Source organism: Chrysemys picta, chromosome 7 (assembly GCF_011386835.1).
Source record: "Chrysemys picta bellii isolate R12L10 chromosome 7, ASM1138683v2, whole genome shotgun sequence".
NCBI lineage: Eukaryota > Metazoa > Chordata > Testudines > Emydidae > Chrysemys > Chrysemys picta.
This window is the reverse complement of record NC_088797.1, coordinates 14,174,230-14,191,679: the sequence shown is the minus strand read 5'-3', so window position 1 is coordinate 14,191,679 and position 17,450 is coordinate 14,174,230. Positions and strand designations below refer to the sequence as shown.

Genomic DNA, 17,450 nt, shown 5'->3' with positions numbered 1-17,450 from the left:
GGGTATTTGATCTGAGGTGCTAAGCAGGTTGCAATTAAAACAGAGTGATTGTATTTAATCACACTATTTTCAATGCAACTTGCTTCTCAATCTGCTGAGAGTGTCAGTTTAAGGATAGAAAAGTCAAAGATGCAAACCCTCCCGGAGTTTCATCTTGAGAAGAGAAATTTCAAAGCTGCCGCACTAAGTTGCTACCTGATAGGGCTGCTTTAAGGATTAATTCAAGTCTGTAAAGTGTTTTAAGTTCCTTAGAGAGAAGGACCTACTTCAGTGCTAAATTGTATCATGTTTTCCCCAGCAAAATTAAACAAAAATACTTTATTTAACAAATTGTAAAGGTAGAATGCTGTGATAAGCATATCAACAGACTAACAAAATACAACCATGCTCTTATTAATATGAAAATACAGTACTCAAGGATTTGTTTTCTCCTCAGTTTCCGATCATTGGCCCTAAACTGCTACAGAACAATGTATCATGTCGAGTGTGTAAGTAACTGGAATCCAAAACCCCCCAGTAATAATTAGCCACATAAAAGTACACAAATACATGTTCTGCTGTAAAACTGCTCTGATTTTACTGCCATCTAATGTTAGAGTCATTGTCTGTTTTCATAAACTAATCCCAATGATTTCAATTCAAGTATTCATTTAATGACACTAAACCTAAGTAAGGGTGGCAGGAACTAGGCCCTAAGTCAGTTCTTTTGAGAGGTGTGGGGGTATTACGGTAGTAAATATATTTTTACAGTCCGTTCCTTATTCCCCCAAATGCTAGACATTTTTTACATGCCCATATTTCACTGGAATGTCAGTACTTCAAAGCGTATACCCAGTTCAGGTTCACTTTGCCTAGGGTATGTCAAGAAAACACACCCTAACCCTTTTACTCTCTTTGAGAGCTGTGGCTGTAGGGAAAGGTCAGAAGGGAATTACTTCTAGTCAGTAAAGAGAAGAGGAGGTGGTTCTCTTTTACTATGGCAGGATGTGATTACCTGACACTGGAAGGAGAAATCTGGACTAGCTGCTCTGGACCTGTTTTAGTTTTCAGTGGTTACGTTACACTTTAATATTCCTCATTTTATGTACAAAAATTAAAATAGATTTTAGGAAAAAGGGCAGAGGGGCTCCAAAATTTTGTATCCTTGTAAAATGAGAAACAAATGATTGAAAAAAATCACAAGACATAAAAAGTACTTATATCCAAGTAGATACTGATGATAGTGATTTAGACTAGTCATCCATTTAATCTAAAATTGATTTTGGAATTAAGATAAAAACCAAAATCTTTAGGAAAACAGGGTTGTTTCACATGATAGGATATCATTTGTTTGGGAACTGTTGAAGTGAACCTTTCAATCTGATACTCAGCTTTGACTACAAAAAATAATGCATTAAAGAGGTTTTTTAACTGGAGCACAGAAGTCATTCACCTTGTCTGTAGCTAAATCGGAATATCAAAAATCCTTGTGTCACCTCTACTTGCCATTAGGAACATAAGAGATAAAAAAACCCAAGTATTAATTATTTACCATTTAAACAGAACAAACAGAGGTAGGGTTTTCAGTCAGATTGGCAGAAATAAAGCCGCACGTTACTGCACAGCTAAACTCCTGCATTCAGAGCATAATATGAATTTTGAACATAAACAATTCTGCGCCTAAAAGTCTTGAACTCAAATGCAATATTGGCTGGTAGTAGCATTATATTTACATATATTTTGATTCTTCCTGTAACAAGATAAATACAATTATGTGCATTACTAAATTATCATCAAACCTCACTACTCTTAGATTTTACACCTTCTTTACACGCGTTAAGAGTTCTTCTTTATCCATTTGGTAACCACTCTTCTTCCACTGATCCCTTAACTGCAGTAACACTGTTCCAATTTCCTTTCCAGAAGAAATTCCCATTTTTCTTAAATCATGGCCACTGATAGGAAAAGAAGGGACAGACCACTCTTGCATTTCCTTTAGAAGCTGCTCTTCTCCTTGGTATTTTAGAAGCTCACAGATCCTGGAGTTCATATCAGGTTCTCTAGACTTAAACAAAACCAAACCACACATCAACTATTAAAGTGTCAGAAAACAGCTTAGTCTCAGATCAGTTCCTACACAACATCACCAACTGACACCACAACTGGCGCCCTCTTGGCAGCCTATAAGGGCAAGTTAATATATATACACACACATATACATATACACACACACACACACACACCCTCTACCTCAATATAACGCTGTCCTCGGGAGCCAAAAAATCTTACCGCCTTATAGGTGAAACCGCGTTACATTGAACTTGCTTTGATCCACCGGAGTGTGCAGCCGCCCCCCAGAGCGCTGCTTTACCGCGTTATATTGAGGTAGGTGTGTGTGTGTCTGTGTACATTTTATAACATCTCCATTTTAACTGTGCAGTTGATTAGCTTTCCCCAACATCTAACCAAGACTGGCACTTGCAAGAGAGCCACTGTAGCTACCAGACTGACCCAGATGAGAAGTTGGTTTTAGTATTTTGGGGAAGGTGGAACAAGTCAGAAGAAATAGTGGAGGTGATATTTTTCATCCCAAGTCAGTGAGCCGGTCTGATTACTTAGGTTTGCAACCTAGGGATTTTTGGCAGATCCTTGGAGGCTTCTGGAAACCCAGATAGTAGTGGTAGCAGTGGCCATCAACCTTTTTTCTTCTGTGTTAATGCAGCATTAGAGATCAGCTGGGACAGTCCCAGCCAAACTAACATTCCCCAGATATGTTTGCAAGGAATGGTGCAGCACTGACTCAAACTTTTGTTTCAGATGTTTAAGTCCAACATTTCAAACCTGGCTGCCTTAAAGTCAGACCGATAGACCCATGCAAAATCTGCTACCTTACGGAGTTGGGGCAGCTCAGCACTGCTAAAAATGATATTACTTCTAAGAAGGTGCATACATATGGATTTTAGGAGCCTAACACAAACCATCAAATTTGAAAATTTTGGCTTTTTTAGGTATCAAAGTGTGATACAGGTGACCATGTGAATGGCAGCTCTGAAGGGGGCCTCAAAATATCAAACCTTGGTGTTTTATGCGCACGTGATAGATTTATTATAGTAATTAAATTCCTCCCCTGACCCCCAAACCTCCCCACCCACACTCAACAACCCTCCAGGTTCACTCCCAGTGTCCTTCCCTCTCTCTCAGCTCCTCCGTTGCCCCAGACTCCCACAAGCCGTTGCACGGCTTCTGAGGGGTATGAGAAATATGTTTCTGTATTGTAGTTTAAATGAATTACTCAAAGTTCTGTATTTATTTGCCTAGTAAGAAATCTATTTGTCAAAAAACATTTCCTGAATCTTTTTTTTCCCCCTGTATTATTACTGTCATACTTGCTGACAGATATTTTGAAACAAATTACCCAAATAATTGAAACTGGTGTGATTCTAATGGTGTTATTTTGACAAAAAAAAAATATGCAGAATTTTAAAATATCATGTGCAGAATTTTTAATTTTTTGACACAGAATTCCCCCAGGAGTAAACTATAGTTAACTCTGTATAGCACTTTTCATCCACAAATCTCAAAGTACTTTTGAAAGGAAGGAAAGTATCATGATCCCTATTTTACAGGTGGGAAAACTTTGGTGTATAGAGGTGAAGTAACTAACCCAAAATCACAAAGCAGGTCAGTAAAATGGTTGGGAATAGAACCCAAGAGTCCTGATTCCCTGTCCAGGGTCCTCTGCATTGGATGAGGCTGCCTCTTTTCCTGTCTGTCTTACGTGAGAGCTTTGAGTTTAACATAAGAAATAAAATAGACAATGATGTGAAATTCACTTACATCTATAATGAAGTCTTGATACGGTTTAAGTGGTTCTGGACTGTCTATAGCTTTGATTAAGTCTCTTCTATGCTTCATTATAAAAAGGCCAAGGTTTTTCTCTTCTTTTGAGATTTTCAGCCTCAAATCGAGTTTTATGACATCATCCTGCACCTTGAACAGTGATGTTAGAACGGTCATTGGTTTTGGAAACAGATTCTGAACATTTTTACTGACTTTGTCAAATTCCTCTAAACTCCCATTAACAGGTAATCCTGAAGGGGGACACACAAAAAGCATCATGAAACAGTGTTACAAAAGAACTAGCAAATCAGTAGAAGAAATGGTCTAATCAAATACTGCACAACACCACAAATGATTATGGAGACTACTGCTATCTTAATATGCTGGTCTGCAGTTATTTGTGTTATACAATTCTTATGCAACCATCATTGTACTTTACCTATATAATGGGCAACATCAAGTTCATACATAAGTCGAACCAAATGATTTACGTGCTTTCCAACAAGAATTTTTTTCAGTTCCACCCAAATCCTCTCTCCTGATATTCCAGCCAAACCTTTGGCATTTTTCTTAATTGCTTCCAGAGTATTAGGTTCATGGTCACCAGGCTTTTCTGCTATTCTTCCATAAAACCTACAAAATAAGAATTCTAAATTTTACTACATTTAACAATTCTCCTGTTTATTACTTCTCAGAGAATTACCTCAGGGCAATATTAACTGTCCCAATCTTAAAGTATTCATGGAGTATTAAAGTGCAACTGATCTTACAAAATTAGAACTTCTATAGTGCTTTATATATCCACAGATGTCAAAGTACATCACACTTTCAAAGGCATCATCACTTCATTCTACAGACGAAACTGAGGTACAGTTGAAAAGGGTCTTACAGAAAGTTGGTGGCAGATCTTGGGACAGAATTGAAGTCTCTTAGGGACAGATTTTCAAAGGTATTTAGGTGTCTAGTGGGTTTTTCAAATGCACCTAAACAGATTAGGTGCCTAACAGGAGTCAGGCAGCTAATCTGTTTAGGCACTTTTGAAAATTCCACTAGGTGCCTGTCTGCATCTTTAGATGGCTATATAAATGCCTTTGAAAATCTGGCCGCTGACTGCTATGACCTACTCCCAATGAACCAGTTTCTAAACTTGTAATGATTATCCAACTTGTGTGTCTTCAGAATACCTCTTTCCTTTTCTCTCTGCATGTTCTCAGATAACGTGTCATTCATAAACCATTCCTGAGAGGTTAATGCTACGTTGGCTCTACTCTAACTTCCCTTGTAAAAAATGGCAACACTCCCCATTCCTCAACAGAGGAATTATATTACACATATTACACACCCACTAACCTTCCAAGCCACTGTAGTGAATTCTGGACATCTGCTGCCAAATCAGAGGCAATCACAAAAGAAAAGCTGATTGATCACTGAAAATTTCTAGGTATGGTAACATTAGATCCATTGAGGGGTCAGAGTAACCAGTAAATTGAGCTTCACGTTATCAGTTAACTCCACAGTTCTAAGGCTAACTCAGTCTTGTTTCTCCATCTACATGTTTTGTTAATAACTGGGACATTAGGCTGCAGAAACTAATGTGTAAGACCCATCACCCTATTTATCACTGCAGAGGGAAAATCATTACCAAAATTACATTTGATTCCTTATTTTCAGCATCTTACCGAAGACAAGGCACTATATGAGTTTGGCCTGTGTGTTTTTCACTAAGTTTCTATTTATCCAACTGGCTGTGGAATATAACACTCTATAGTTATTTTCCAACAAAATCTTCACAAATGTTATTCTTTATTTAGAAAAGCAAAGTATTACCTGAAATATCTCAGTATTCGTAAATAATCCTCTCGTATTCTCTGGCTTGCATGTCCTACAAATCTGACTCTCTTGTTTTTTAAGTCTTCGTAACCTCTGAAATAATCAAAAAGCGTGCCATCCAAACCTAGTGCAGAAAAAGTGTTTTTAAAAGGCGTACTTAAGTAAATGTAAAAACAGCCTATAATTTAGTTAATTTAAAGCAGCAGAGATTATACACTTAGTTTTAACAAGATACTCTATTACTGGGTAGATGATTAAATTGCAGCAAGGGAGGTTTAGGTTGGACATTAGGAAAAACTTCCTAACTATCAGGGTGGTTAAGCACTGGAATAAATTGCCCAGGGAGGTTGTGGAATCTTCATCATTGGAGATTTTTAAGAGCAGGTTAGACAAACACCTGTCAGGAATGGTCTAGATAATATTTAGCCCTGCCATGAGTGCACGGGAGTGGATTAGATGACCTCTTGAGGTCCCTTCCAGTCTTATGATTCTATGAAGAAAACGTTCGTATCAAAAGACATGAAAGCCAAGCCTCTGATCTGTCAGATCTCCCCCCGTTTGTGCAACCCAAAATTTAGCTATAGGAATAAGTGGAGGCAGACTGTGGCTTTTGTTGAAAGCCTAGATGAAACACTGCCTTCACAATAAGACAGAAATTATATTTTATTTTTGGAAGAACTTACCTAAAAACATAGAGTTGATTGTAAGATCTCTTCTTTCAGCATCTTTTTCCCAGTCAGTTGTGAATTCCACCTCTGCATGTCGTCCATCAGTGACTACATCAATTCTAAGTGTGGTAATTTCAAAGTTCTGTTCATGGAGCTGCAATTCACACAATATTGTTGTTTTATCTTCAAACACAATAGGGAAAAGGAATCAATGTACAAGAGTTAAATGTTTCTTTGTGCATATCCAGCTTCTAAACACACGTACAATGAATTCCATGAACAGAAAAATCAGAATACGTTCATTGCCTTTAAGTTAGGTAAGGTTTCATTTTTAATTTTCTCATGCTACTTGGGGTGCTATACTTTTGTTCAGAAAACAGAAGCAAAATAATTATACAAATCTTGGAGGAAATAATTGCAATGGTACTTTGGCTAAGATCAAGCATAGTATCAGTTTACTATTGGATAAACCCTGTATTGGGGACAATATATCCTGCTTTTATATGGTGATGGACTATCTAACACGGGGTGGGCAAACTTTTTGGCCTGAGGGCTGCATCGGCTTTCGGAAATTGTATGAAGGGCCGGTTAAGGGAGGCTGTGCCTCCCCAAATAGCCAGGCAAGGCCCGGCCCCTGCCCCCTATCCACTCCCCCACCTCCTGCTTCTCACCCCGATGCCCCCGCAGGACCCCTGCCCCTGACTGCCCCCCATCCAACCCCTCCTCTCATTCCTGACTGCCTACCTCCAGGACTCCTGCTCCTGACTGCCCCCCGCCACCCCATCCAACCCCCCCCTCCTTCCTGACCCCACCCCGGGACCCCTGCCCCATCCAACCCCCCCTTCTCCCCGTCCCCTGACTGCCCCTGGAACCTCTGTCCCTGACTGTCCCCCACCGCCCCATCTAACTCCTTCTCCTTCCTGTCTGCCCCCCCAGGACCCCTGCTCCATCCAACCATCCCTTCTCCCTGTCCCCCTGACTGCCCCACGCAGGCCATAGTTTGCCCACCTCTGATCTAACAGATCTTTTCTAACTACTAAGAGCCTACATGATTCATAAACCTAGTTTGTGATTACCCTGGCAGTAATGGTTCCATGTTTTTCTCCTTTGTTATTGATCATACGAACACCAGCAGACTGGAACATTTCCTTCATCTGAGTAGGCGTAGCAATGGTGGCAAAGTCCACATCTTGCGGTTTTGTTCCATTTAATAAATCTCTGACAGCACCTCCAGCTATTCTTAATTCATACTTTTCCTTTTCAAATAACTCTGGGAGGGGAAAAAGTCATGGTAAGAATATTTTCTTTTAAAAATGTAATATCCATCTTTAACCAGCTGTAGATTTGGCTCACACATATATTGGGGCAGATTTTCAAAGATGAGGCAAATATTAAATACGCACAAATACCAGGATTGCAGGTAAACAAAAACAAACTAGGCATGTGCACATACAACCAAGCCAGCTGATTACCTAACTGGCCATGTATGGACACAAATCTGTTTGCAGTCATGACATTGCATGCACACATTTGAAAATCTAGCCCAGTACATTATGTTAACAAAGGCTTGTTTTGCATAAAAGACAAAGACAGACAACATAGGCCTTGTGCATTCAGCAAATAAATACACCTCTACCCACATATAACGCTGTCCTGGGGAGCCAAAAAAATCTTACCATGTTAGAGGTGAAACCGCATTATATCGAACTTGCTTTGATCCGCCGGAGTGCGCAGCCCCCCCCCCCCCCCCCCGAGCACTGCTTTACCGCGTTATATCTAAATTCGTGTTATATCGGGGTAGAGGTGTATTTAGGTTACTGTAATTTGCATAAGGTTATACTTGCTGTAAAGTTTGAATAGTACCACAAGAGAACCTAAACAAGATTAACTGTGCAAGTGCCCGAACATGCACACATCTACCATTGGGTTTATGTGAAATTAAAACATGTGATAAACAGTTTAAAGCAGTGATACTCAGATCTCAGCGGTTCAGAAGCCAAATTAGCCATCAACATTACCTAAAAGAGCCACAGTAGTATGAATTCATTGTTTCATTCAATATTTTATGTATACAATATGTGTGTGTGTGTATATATATTATATATTTAGTGTGTGTGTGTGTGTATATATATTATATATTTAGTGTGTGTGTGTGTGTATATATATATTATATATTTATATATATATATACACACACACACACACACACACTATACTCACAGCAAAATGAGAACTGCAGGAGACACATTAAAGAGACATTTCTGACTTGTGAGACTCAGTCTAGTATCACTGGTTTAAAGATTACTGCTGGTAATAGTTCAGTACTGACTTCTGTTGTCACTGTGGACCCAGAATATGAAGAAATTCCTCTATGACCTTGAAAAACTAAAAAAGTTAGTCTGCTGCCTTCAGCAACTTCTTGACATAAATTATGAGGTGCACTGTCTTCTTTGGAATCTATACAAATGATTGTCATATTTGAAATTGGTAAAAAAGAATATATGGCAAAGTACACATCTCCCTGTAGTCTTAATATTTTACCAAAAAGAGGCAACCTTCCTCAATTAATTTAGAAAAGTGGTTCCTGCAAGCCTTGCAATACTTTTACTTCAGTGCATCTGCAAGATTTGTGAGTTAGAAACCAAATATTTATTTTCTTTCAGGCAATACGTTAATTTTACTAGCATTTAAAATATTTTTTTAAATAAAGTTTCAAAAGACACCCTTTAAAGTTGAGAGGCATGGTCAGTACATTACTACCACACTCCGGCAAATGACATTATAATTTACGTAAATATTATTACAGTGCAGTTTTCCTAATCTCCAATGTTTTCTTCTTGACAGATTTACTGATGCAGTAACCTCAAAATGTGATATATCTCAATTCAAGGTCAGAGGTGTAACTGCAATACCATATTTATTCAGTGGTGCCAAAAAATCAGTTGTTCCACCCCAAGTTTAAAAGAAAAAGTCACACTCAAGAAGTGAGATTTGTTTTCAACTAAGAAAAGAGAAACACACAAAGAACATATTATACATAAAAATGCGTTAAAATGTCCAAGTTTGCTAAAGGTGGTTTTTTAGACCTCTTAATTGTAAAACTAAGACAGAAGAAACAAGAATACATACTAATTTAGGAACAAAATTGTTGATTTTTTCATTGTTTATAAATCTACTGTGAATAAAAATGTTTTCATTTATTATTTCAATTAAAAGAGTTTTGCGGATAAATATTGCCTTGTAGTGTTGAAATCCTTAATAATACCCGCACATGAGACCCAAAAAGTCAAACAGACTAAAAACTGACTGAAATGGCTTTGACCAATGTGCCAATTATACTATCCTAGCTGAATGAAATGCAAACAAGGAAACAACATACATGGGGAAAAAACAGCTGTTTAAAGCTTTCAGTTTCAACAATGTAAGGCATTTTAGTATCAGCCATATTAAAATGTTTTTTTTTTCTTGAAAGTGTCCCCTTAAGAAGTTAGAATAAAATTATATATGAAGCCACTTTCATGTATTTATTCATTTAATTTCCAAAGTGATTTAATAATATTTTAAACTTACATAGTACTATCCTGAAAGATCCCAAACACTTCACACATTACACAAAACACCCCAACTTTTGGAAGGGACAGCAAACAAATGGCACACAAAGTAAATGAAATTTTGTCTAAGACACTAGAGCAAATCCAAATTCAATATATGGTACCATCAAATCTTTAATATATTTACAGAGCTAAGATAACAGGATCACTGAGTTTAGAAAGCTTATGCCCCAATACTTCTGTTAGTCTTAAAGGTGCCAAAAAACCCTCTGTTGAGTTTAGAATGCAATTCTACCCTCAGGAAATGAATCTCTAAAAATGTCACAGTGGGACTCCATATACATTGTCTCACTGATCTGCATTTTAAATTTGCTCAGTTTGAAAGTGAAAAGATTTGTTTTCTAAATGCCATCACCCACAAACTCACCCTGGACCCCTACTTCTCTCCATTTCATAAATCAACACCAGTAATAGAGGTTCTGCAAGCCAAATGTAACTTCGGCCCCATAAACTTCAGATTTTGCACTCAGTGACACTATCAGCCTTAGGTAACTTTGTACAGGTGTTACCTATAATCTGAAGACAGAGGGGTTGCCAAGGTGCAATCTGGCAGATAGCAATGAGCAAAATAAAAGAATTCAGCTCGACTGTGAAAACACCCAGGGTTTGTGCTGATGACATTTGCAAGCTGGGCATATCTGAAATGTGAATCATAGAAATGTAGGACTGGAAGGGAGCTCAAGAGATCATCTAGTCCAGTCCCCTGCACTGAGGCAGGACTAAGTGTTATCTAGATCATTCCTGACAGGTGTATGTCTAACTTGCTCTTAAAAATCTCCCATGACGGAAATCCCGCAACCTCGCTAGATAATTTGTTCCAGTGCTTAATTACCTTGACAATTAGCAAGTTTTTCCTAATGTCTAACTAAATCTCCCTTGCTACAATTTAAGCCCATTTATCACTCTCCTCTTTATAACAACCTTTTACGCACTTGAAGCCTGGTACATCCCCCCTCAGTCTTCTCTTCTCCAGACTAAACAAACCCAAGTTTTTCTACCTTACAGGTCATGTTTTCTAGACCTTTAATCATTTTAGTTGCTCTCTTCTGGACTCTCCCCAATATATCCACTCCTTTCAGGGGTGAAAGTAGGTTAGGCCACTTACTGGTACAGGCCGGGGGGGGGGGAGGGCGGGCCCCTCCGGCCCCTGGAAGGGGTGGGGCCTCAGGCAGAAGGGGCGGGGCTGGGGGTCAACATCCCCCAACCAGCCCTTTCAGGCCGCCTGGCCCGTGCTGTCTGGGGCTCCCGTGTTGATTTAAAGGGCCCGAGGCTCCGGATGCCGCTGCTGCACTAACAGCAACAGTGTCCGGAGCCCCGGGCCCTTTTTAATCGTCGGCCCCATGGCAACTGCTCCCTTTGGCCCCTCCTCCCGTCAGAGGCTGCGGGAGGGAGGGGAGAGCAATGGGGCAGGGACAGTAAAGCGCTGCAGGGCCCTTTGCTGAGGCAGCGTTTTAACGTTGCTGCGCCCCCCGCTGACCAGGGGGGTCTGCCGGGGGAGGGGGGTGGGGTGGGGCGCGCAGGAACGTTAAAGCGCTGCCGCGGCAAAGGACGGGGGGGGGGAAGGGGGAGCGACGTTAAAGCGCTTTAAGGACGGTCCTTCGCTGCGGCAGCGCTTTGAGGATCCTTTGAGGATCCCCCCCGTCGGCGGCCCTGCCGGTACAGACCCTACCAGCAGGGCTGCCGACAGGGGAGGTAAAAGGGGCAGGGACACTAAAGCACTGCCGTAGCAGCACTTTAATGTGGGCTGGGTATGGGCCGGTGCAGGTTCTTACCGGTACGGAGAACCGGCCCGTACCAGCTCACTTTGACCCCTGACTCCTTTTCCCAACTTCCAAGTGTGGTGCCCAGAACTGGACGCAATACTCCAGTTAAGGCTTTATCAGTGTGGAATAGAGTGGAAGAATTACTTCTCATGTCTTGATACTGGTTGGTAAAATCTTATAGAGCTCACAATCAATTTGGGGCTTGTGCCCTGCTTCTTGACAGTGTGCCCTGAGGTTGGTACTCACGCTCTTGTGCTTCTGCAAGACAACTTGATCCAGAGAAAAATATCTGCACATTGGATGGTACGGTTCCACCTTTTATTTTCTGAGTTCATAAGTGATGGAGTAAGAGTCGATGATGAATATGGAACCATTTACACAAAGTCACGTTTGCAGGAAGCACTGAATTTTACAGTTATACAAAAGCATGCATGTTCCAGCATGCAGTACCTGCACCAATACCTAGCCCCTCCTACATGTGTACAGATAAAGGCTATGTGTACATTAGAGATCTCTCTGATGGAGATATCCATTCATTGGTGAGAAATGCACTTGTGTCCACACTCAAATTTGTTTCAATATATATTTCTCTAACCATTAATCAATGCACGCTATACCAACACAAGGTTGTAGTAAGCTTCCTTCTGTATTAGCTTCATCAATTGAGTGGCAGCCTGGACCCCTCCAAATTTCAATCAGTGCTAACAGTGCTCTGAGCTAGTAATCTACAATGATCTGGTCACTTTTCTGAACTCCACTGCCAGGGGTTTGCTTGACCAGAAGTCACCTCTGAGGATGGAAGTATAAGGGTCTCTCAGGGTACATCTACACTACAGCGGGGAATCGATTTAAGATACGCAAATTCAGCTACGTGAATAGCGTAGCTGAATTCGACGTATTGCAGCCGACTTACCCCGTTGTGAGGACGGCGGCAAAATCGACTTCTGCCGCTTTTTGTCGGCGGCGCTTACTACCACCTCCGCTGGTGGAGTTAGAGCGCCGATTCGGGGATCGATTGTCGCGTCCCGACGGGACGCGATAAATCGATCCCCGAGAGGTCGATTTCTACCCGCCGATTCAGGCGGGTAGTGTAGACCAGACCTCACCTGCCACACTCTTCAGTCCTGGGGTGAAGAGAGACTGGAATTCCGGAGACTCCAGCTTCATGGTGACCAAGTGCCGTCCCTGGATCTGGACCCCTCTCTGGGTGAGAGGGAAGCGGTGGAGACCTGCCCGGCAGCGCTGCAGGAACAGCTGACACCACATCTAAAGAGAAGGAATGGACCCAGTTTAAGTTGGGAAGGAACCCGCAGCTGAGGACAGAAAGCCAAGCTCCCCTTCTCTGCAGCTTCTCCACAAAGGTGGGAAGGGGCAAACTACTGATCTTGCCATGAATATGCCCCCTTCAATTACCACAGCACCGGCGCACCTCCAGAACTTCAATGAATGTCTGCCCAGTGCAGCCCCTGTGAAATAAGGGAGCATCACCACCTTTGTTTTACAAATGGGAAACTAGGACCAGGCATTAAACCCTTGCTTGCGCATGCTGTGGTTCCCGCTGAACTGCTCCTGACTGACCATGCATAGACCCACTCAGGCCAGAATAACGGTGCCTTGTTCCGGGTTAGCTCAACCGACTCTGAAAGGTTCAGATTCCAGAATAAGAGTGTCCACACCCACAGCTACTCCGAGTCCGGACCCCAGGCCGGCGCGCAGAGCGGCCCTGTGCAAAGTCTGAGGCGGAGCGAGGCCCCGAACCCCGCTCTCCTTGCACCCCAAGACCCCCCGAGTCCGGAGTTCCGGACCCTTCCCGGCGCAGCCCCCCCAGGCAGAAGGCTCCGAGGGGGCCGACACAGGCAGCGCTGGCTGGCAGCTGCCCTAGGTCGGGTCTGCGACCTCCGCGCGGAGCCGGCATTGCAGCGGGGCTCGGCCCAGGGCAAACGGCGCCGGGATGAGTGGGGCCCGCCCCTCCGCGGGCGGGGGGCTGGTTGGGCCCAGGGCAGGCGCCGCGGGGTCCGGCCTGAAGGGAGCGGCCCGCTCGGCGGGCGCTTGGATCGCGGGAAGGAGGAGGCCGCCTTACCCAGCCTGCGGCCTCCGTGCCGAGCTGCCCCGCCGAGGCCGCCTCTTCCGGGAAGGGCGCGTGAGCGCCGAGCGCCGCAAGAGCGGGGATGAGCGGTCGCGGGGCGGGAGGATGACGGGCCCAGCGCCCCCTGCCGGCCCCTAGGGAAGGTTCTGGCTGTGGGGCGGCCCCTGGGGAAGGTGCTGGCTGTGGGGCCCAGCGCCCCCTGCCGGCTCCTGGGGAAGGTGCAGGCTGTGGGGCCCAGCGCCCCCTGCCGGCCCTTAGGGAAGGTGCGGGCTGTGGGGCCCAGCGCCCCCTGACGGCTTCGGGGGGAAGGTGCGGGCTGTGGGGCCCAGCGCCCCCTGACGGCTTTGGGGGAAGGTGCGGCTGTGGGGCCCTGTGCCTCCTGCTGGCCCCTAGGGAAGGTGCGGTCTGTGGGAACCTGCACCTCCTGCCAGCTCCGGGGCAAGGTGCGGGCTGGGGAACCCCAGCGCCCCCTAAAGGCGAAGACAGTGGGACTGTGGGATCTGCATCCCAGTGTCCTAGTGCTCTTAGACCATCTCATCACCCAGCCCCTCAACAGCCAACACTGAGCCTTCAACCTGCACCAGGTCTACGCTGTCGTCCTCCCCCAATCACCTCCGCGTCCCCTAGGCCAGGCTGAGGGAGATAATGATGAGCCTCCTGCTCCTGTGAGCGTCCCTGTTGTGGATGAAATAAATCCCCACACAAGTCTGAGGGACCCCTGGTCACTTGCCCTATTAACCTCTGTAGGGCACCTTGACTGATTCTGCCACTAACCCACAGACAGTGCTTCTGTTTTTTGGCATTTATTAATTTCGTTTTGGGAGGGTTATTTTCAACAGTTTTTGAGTTTTATGTAACTGTCCAAAAAAACGGGGGGTTGCGGCTTTCTCTTTGAATATACACTGATTGCATTTTTTTTTAATTGGGATATTTATCAGTTGCACTAGAAAATCAGAAGCCAGCCTGCAGAGTATCATGAGAACTTCCATACATACTTGGGTAAGGTGGGCAGAAGAAACATACGGTGTACAGTAATAGGTATGTGTTGTCAGACGTCACCGGTGTGGTGCTCTGCTCTGTCTAATGTTGATAACAGTCAGCTGTGTGTGTGTGTGTTCTCCCTGTGTGCTGTCCCAGCTCTGTGCAGATCACTGGTACAGCAGATCTCAAGCGAACTGCCCAATGACCACAGACTCCGATAAGGTACGAAGGCACCCGGCCAGGTTTATTGCCAAATGAAACAGTCTCTAGCTCCCCAGATCAGATGTCTATAGTTCTGCTGGTACATATGTGACAATGCCTGGGAATGTTAGGCCTGGGACCATGACTGAGGAATGTAGTATTATGATTGAGCCTTAGAGGCACACCAAATAATTAATATATATGAATAATATGGATAGGGTGTATATATTTGTAGTGTATACGGGCATATATGTATGTATGTGTACATATAACAGCACTTTATATCCAAGCATAACAATTCTTTTCCAATCTGGTGGTGTAATTTGGCCCTTCTGGTACTGCAGATAGCAACCCACTTTTATTAGGGCAATTACAGTTACCATCTGTATCATTATTAGTAGTTGGCTGAGTGTTTTGAAATACTGAGATAGGGATTGTGATAATGTGTCCCACAGTGCTATGTACATGAGAATTAAAACAGAAATTTGGAGTAGTGACACTACCACTGAGGCCTTTATATATAAATATATTGTAATTAGTTACTACACAGTACTGTCCATCCATATTATAGATTACCCTTACTGCTGGTTGTCACCCTCTGGTAAGCTTCACTGGGCAGGAAACAGAAGTGGCTAGCTTCTCTGTTCCACTGGTTGAACTGCTCTGTGATCAGAGCCAGCTCTGGCTTTTTTGCCGCCCCAAGCAAAACAAACAAACAAACAAACAAAAAACCTGCGGGGCGGCCGGAGCGGCAGAGCAAAAAAAAAACCGTGCAGGGTGGCCATAGCGCAGGTGCAGGGGCACTCCTGGCGCTGCAGATGCGGGGGGAGGGGGGAAGCGGGGGGAGACAGAGAAGGGAGGCGGCTAGGGCTTCCTTCAGTGGGGTGATCACCACGCAGCCTGTCCCGCTGTGCCGCCTTCTGGGAGGGCTCCGCACCACTCCGGTTGGCGGGCAGGGAAGGACGCAGGCTGCCCTGCTGGGCTTACTACAGACCTGGCACCAGCTGGGGCAGATGGAGCCAGGGCCGGCTTTAGCAACAGCGGGGCCTGATTCCTGGGGGTGGGGCTTGCTGCAAGCCCCGCCCCCAGGAATCGAGCTGCGCTCTGGCCGGGGTTGCTGGGCTTGGGTCCAACCCGGAGCCGCGCCGCGGGGGCTGGGCCGGGGCCGGAGTCGCGCCGCGCCACGGAGGCCGGGCTGGGGCTGGAGCCGCGCCGCGGGGGCCGGGCTGGGGCTGGAGCTGCGCCGTGGGGACCGGGCCAGAGCCGCGCTGCGGGGACCGGGCCGGGGCTGGGCCGGCGCCGCGCCGCGGGGACCGGGCCGGAGCCGCGCCGCGGGGGCCGGGCCGGAGCCGCGGGGACCGGGCCGGGCCGGAGCCGCGCCGCGGGGACCGGGCCGGAGCCGACCCGACCCGAGCCGCGCCGACCGGGCCGGGCTGGACCCGACCCGAGCCGCACCGCGGGGACCGGGCTGGGCCAGAGCCGCGCCGCGGGGGCCGGGCCGGAGCCGACCCGAGCCGGGCCAGAGCCGCTGCGGCCTGCGTGCTCGGCGGGAACGGGCGGCGCCTCCCCGGAGCCCTTCTCGTGCCCCCATCACCCCAGCTTACCTGGTGCTGCCGGCCCGCCCCTGCTTTTTTTCAGACTTCCCGCGAATCTCTGATTCGCAGGAAGCAGGGGAGGGGGCGGAGCGTTCAGGGGAGTGGAGGAGGGGAAAGTGAGCTGGGGGCGGGGTGGAGAGCTGCAGCGTGGGGCCCTCTTGGCGCGGGGCCCAATTCAGCCGAATCGGCTGAATCGGCCTAAAGCCAGCCCTGGATGGAGCGTGCAGCTCACTCCCGGCAGGGCGCTCCCCTCCTCTGCGCCGCCGCCCCCTACCCCTACAGGGTGGCTGGAGTGGCGAACCAAAAAGAAAAAAACCTGCGGGGTGGCCGAAGAGCAAAGCAAAAAAAAAAAAAAAGGATTTGAGGGAATCTACTGCCCCAAGCACGAGCTTGCTTGGCTGGTGCCTGGAGCCGACCCTGTCTGTGATACTCCAGTGGTTGACGTAGATCCAGTTGTTTCTTATGGATACTGTCTTCCAGATAACCTACTGAATGGACAGTAACCAATTTATCAAATATTGCTGTGTCAGGATGTAATATTGGTATCCAAACACTGAATAAGATTATTTTGAACAACATGTGCCTTAGTTAGGATGTAGTGTCAGTAACCCAAATTATGACTGGTACTAACAGGGAATTTGTTTACCCAATTTGTAGTTACTGTGTAACTTAATTTCTTTACCAATTTGTTTTTTCCTTGCCTTCATGTTGTTTGCTGCCATTCATTTGTTGATTTTTAACCTGTGTGTTGGTTAAGCAGTTTAGCAAGGTTATGCACATTGTAAATGTTGTACAGCAATAATGCAATACAGCAATAATACAGCAGTACAACGATAATACAGTAGTACAGCAATAATACAGTTGTCTTTACACAATTAACCAAGTTGAAATTAAAT

The 17,450-nt window shown here is 45.2% G+C and overlaps 2 protein-coding genes across 5 annotated transcripts in view; one reads left to right on the top strand and one right to left on the bottom strand.

Moving 5' to 3' along the window:
• Positions 1 to 303: 303 nt before the first annotated feature.
• On the bottom strand, positions 304 to 13,930 carry TRNT1 (tRNA nucleotidyl transferase 1). 4 transcript variants are annotated; one of them, XM_065550830.1, is made up of 8 exons: positions 13,772 to 13,930; positions 12,798 to 12,957; positions 7,394 to 7,587; positions 6,333 to 6,471; positions 5,647 to 5,773; positions 4,259 to 4,452; positions 3,817 to 4,070; positions 304 to 2,044 (listed from the first exon to the last, which is right to left on the bottom strand). In XM_065550830.1, the coding sequence occupies exons 2-8, from the start codon at positions 12,955 to 12,957 to the stop codon at positions 1,796 to 1,798; spliced, it is 1,317 nt and encodes a 438-aa protein (XP_065406902.1). In that variant the 5' UTR covers positions 13,772 to 13,930; the 3' UTR covers positions 304 to 1,795. The 4 variants fall into 4 exon arrangements, with proteins under 4 accessions (XP_065406902.1, XP_065406901.1, XP_065406899.1 ...); XM_065550829.1 differs by having other exon boundaries at positions 304 to 2,039; positions 13,772 to 13,906; XM_065550827.1 differs by lacking the exon at positions 13,772 to 13,930 and adding an exon at positions 13,270 to 13,288.
• Positions 13,388 to 17,450, top strand: part of IL5RA (interleukin 5 receptor subunit alpha) — a 40,517-nt gene continuing 36,454 nt past the window's right edge. The window contains exons 1-2 of the mRNA XM_065550824.1: positions 13,388 to 13,573; positions 14,716 to 14,815. The gene's annotated coding sequence lies outside the window, so the exon portion shown is untranslated. The remainder of the gene's footprint in view (positions 13,574 to 14,715; positions 14,816 to 17,450) is intronic.

Coding starts and splice junctions, on each gene's coding strand:
- TRNT1 (XM_065550827.1), bottom strand. Junction 5,774..6,332: donor AATCAACTCTATGTTTTTAG/GTAAGTTCTTCC, acceptor TTTCTGCACTAG/GTTTGGATGGCACGCTTTTT. Junction 2,045..3,816: donor ATCAAGACTTCATTATAGAT/GTAAGTGAATTT, acceptor GTTTTGTTTAAG/TCTAGAGAACCTGATATGAA.